General features: G+C 64.4%; 1 protein-coding gene across 1 annotated transcript in view; it reads left to right on the top strand.

Annotated features, from left to right (window-relative positions):
* Nucleotides 1–806: 806 nt before the first annotated feature.
* Nucleotides 807–1,158, top strand: part of GLA (galactosidase alpha) — a 6,404-nt gene continuing 6,052 nt past the window's right edge. Inside the window, exon 1 of the mRNA XM_017819181.1 lies at nt 807–982. Within this exon, the coding sequence (XP_017674670.1) occupies nt 816–982 (167 nt within the window). The 5' untranslated portion in view covers nt 807–815. The remainder of the gene's footprint in view (nt 983–1,158) is intronic.

The following is a 1,158-nucleotide window of genomic DNA, read 5'->3' as shown; positions in this document are numbered from 1 at the left end:
TTGACAGGAAGCTGAACATGAGCCAGCAGCATGAGCCAAGAAGGCCAATGGCATCCTGGCCTGGATCAGGAACAGTGTGGCAGCAGGTCCAATGAAGTGATTCTTCCCCTGGACTCAGCGCTGGTGAGGCCACACCTTGAGTACTGTGTCCAGTTCTGGGCCCCTCAGTTCAGGAAGGACATTGAGGGGCTGGAGCAGGTCCAGAGAAGAGCAACAAGGTTGGTGAAGGGACTTGAGCACAGTTCCTATGAGGAGAGGCTGAGGGAGCTGGGGGGGCTCAGCCTGGAGAAGAGGAGGCTCAGGGGAGACCTCATCACTCTCTGCAACTACCTGATAGGAGGGGGGAGCCAGGTGGGGGTTGGGCTCTTCTGCCAGGCAACCAGCAGCAGGACAAGAGGGCACGGCCTTAAACTCTGAGAGGTTTAGGTTGGATAACAGGAAGAAATTTTTTACAGAGAGAATGATCAGACACTGGAATGGGCTGCCCAGGGAGGTGGTGGATTCTCCATCCCTGGAGGTTTTTAAGATGAGACTGGATGTGGCACATAGTGCCACGGCCTGGGAACCACGGCGGGGTTGGACTTGGCGATCTCGGAGGTCTTTTCCAGCCCGGCTGATCCAACGATCCCACGATCCCGCGACGCGGCCCCCGCCACGTGCCTCGCGCGCCCCTCACGTGACGCGGCACTCACGTGACCCTCCCGCGGGAGGGCGGGCCCCCCGGCAGCGCCGCGTCCGGCGATTGGCTGCGAGGACAGGGCCAGCTCGCCGGCGATTGGCCGCCCGTGGCTGTCCGTCAACACGCCGGCGGCACGATGGCGCCGCGCTGGGTCGCGGGGGTGATGGCGGCCGCGGTGATGGCGGTGGCGGCGGTGATAGCGCTGGACAACGGGCTGGCCCGGACACCGCCCATGGGGTGGCTGCACTGGGAGCGCTTCCTCTGCGGCACCGACTGCGCCGACCACCCGAGTCGCTGCGTTAGGTAGGGCGGGCTGCGGGGCAGGGGGGGAGAGCCCAGGGCAGCGCAGGTACCGGCGCTGTGGCTCTGGCAGAGGGTGTGGGTAGAGACAAACTCGCTGGCAGGAATGCGGCTGCCACATTGCCCGCTCTCTGCCCAGCGAGCAGCTGTTCGTGGAGATGGCGGACAGGATGGCGGCC

Source organism: Lepidothrix coronata, unplaced genomic scaffold (assembly GCF_001604755.1).
Source record: "Lepidothrix coronata isolate B3197 unplaced genomic scaffold, Lepidothrix_coronata-1.0 Scaffold73, whole genome shotgun sequence".
Lineage (NCBI taxonomy): Eukaryota > Metazoa > Chordata > Aves > Passeriformes > Pipridae > Lepidothrix > Lepidothrix coronata.
The sequence above is the reverse complement of the archived record's forward strand: the minus strand, read 5'-3'. Positions and strand labels throughout refer to the sequence as shown.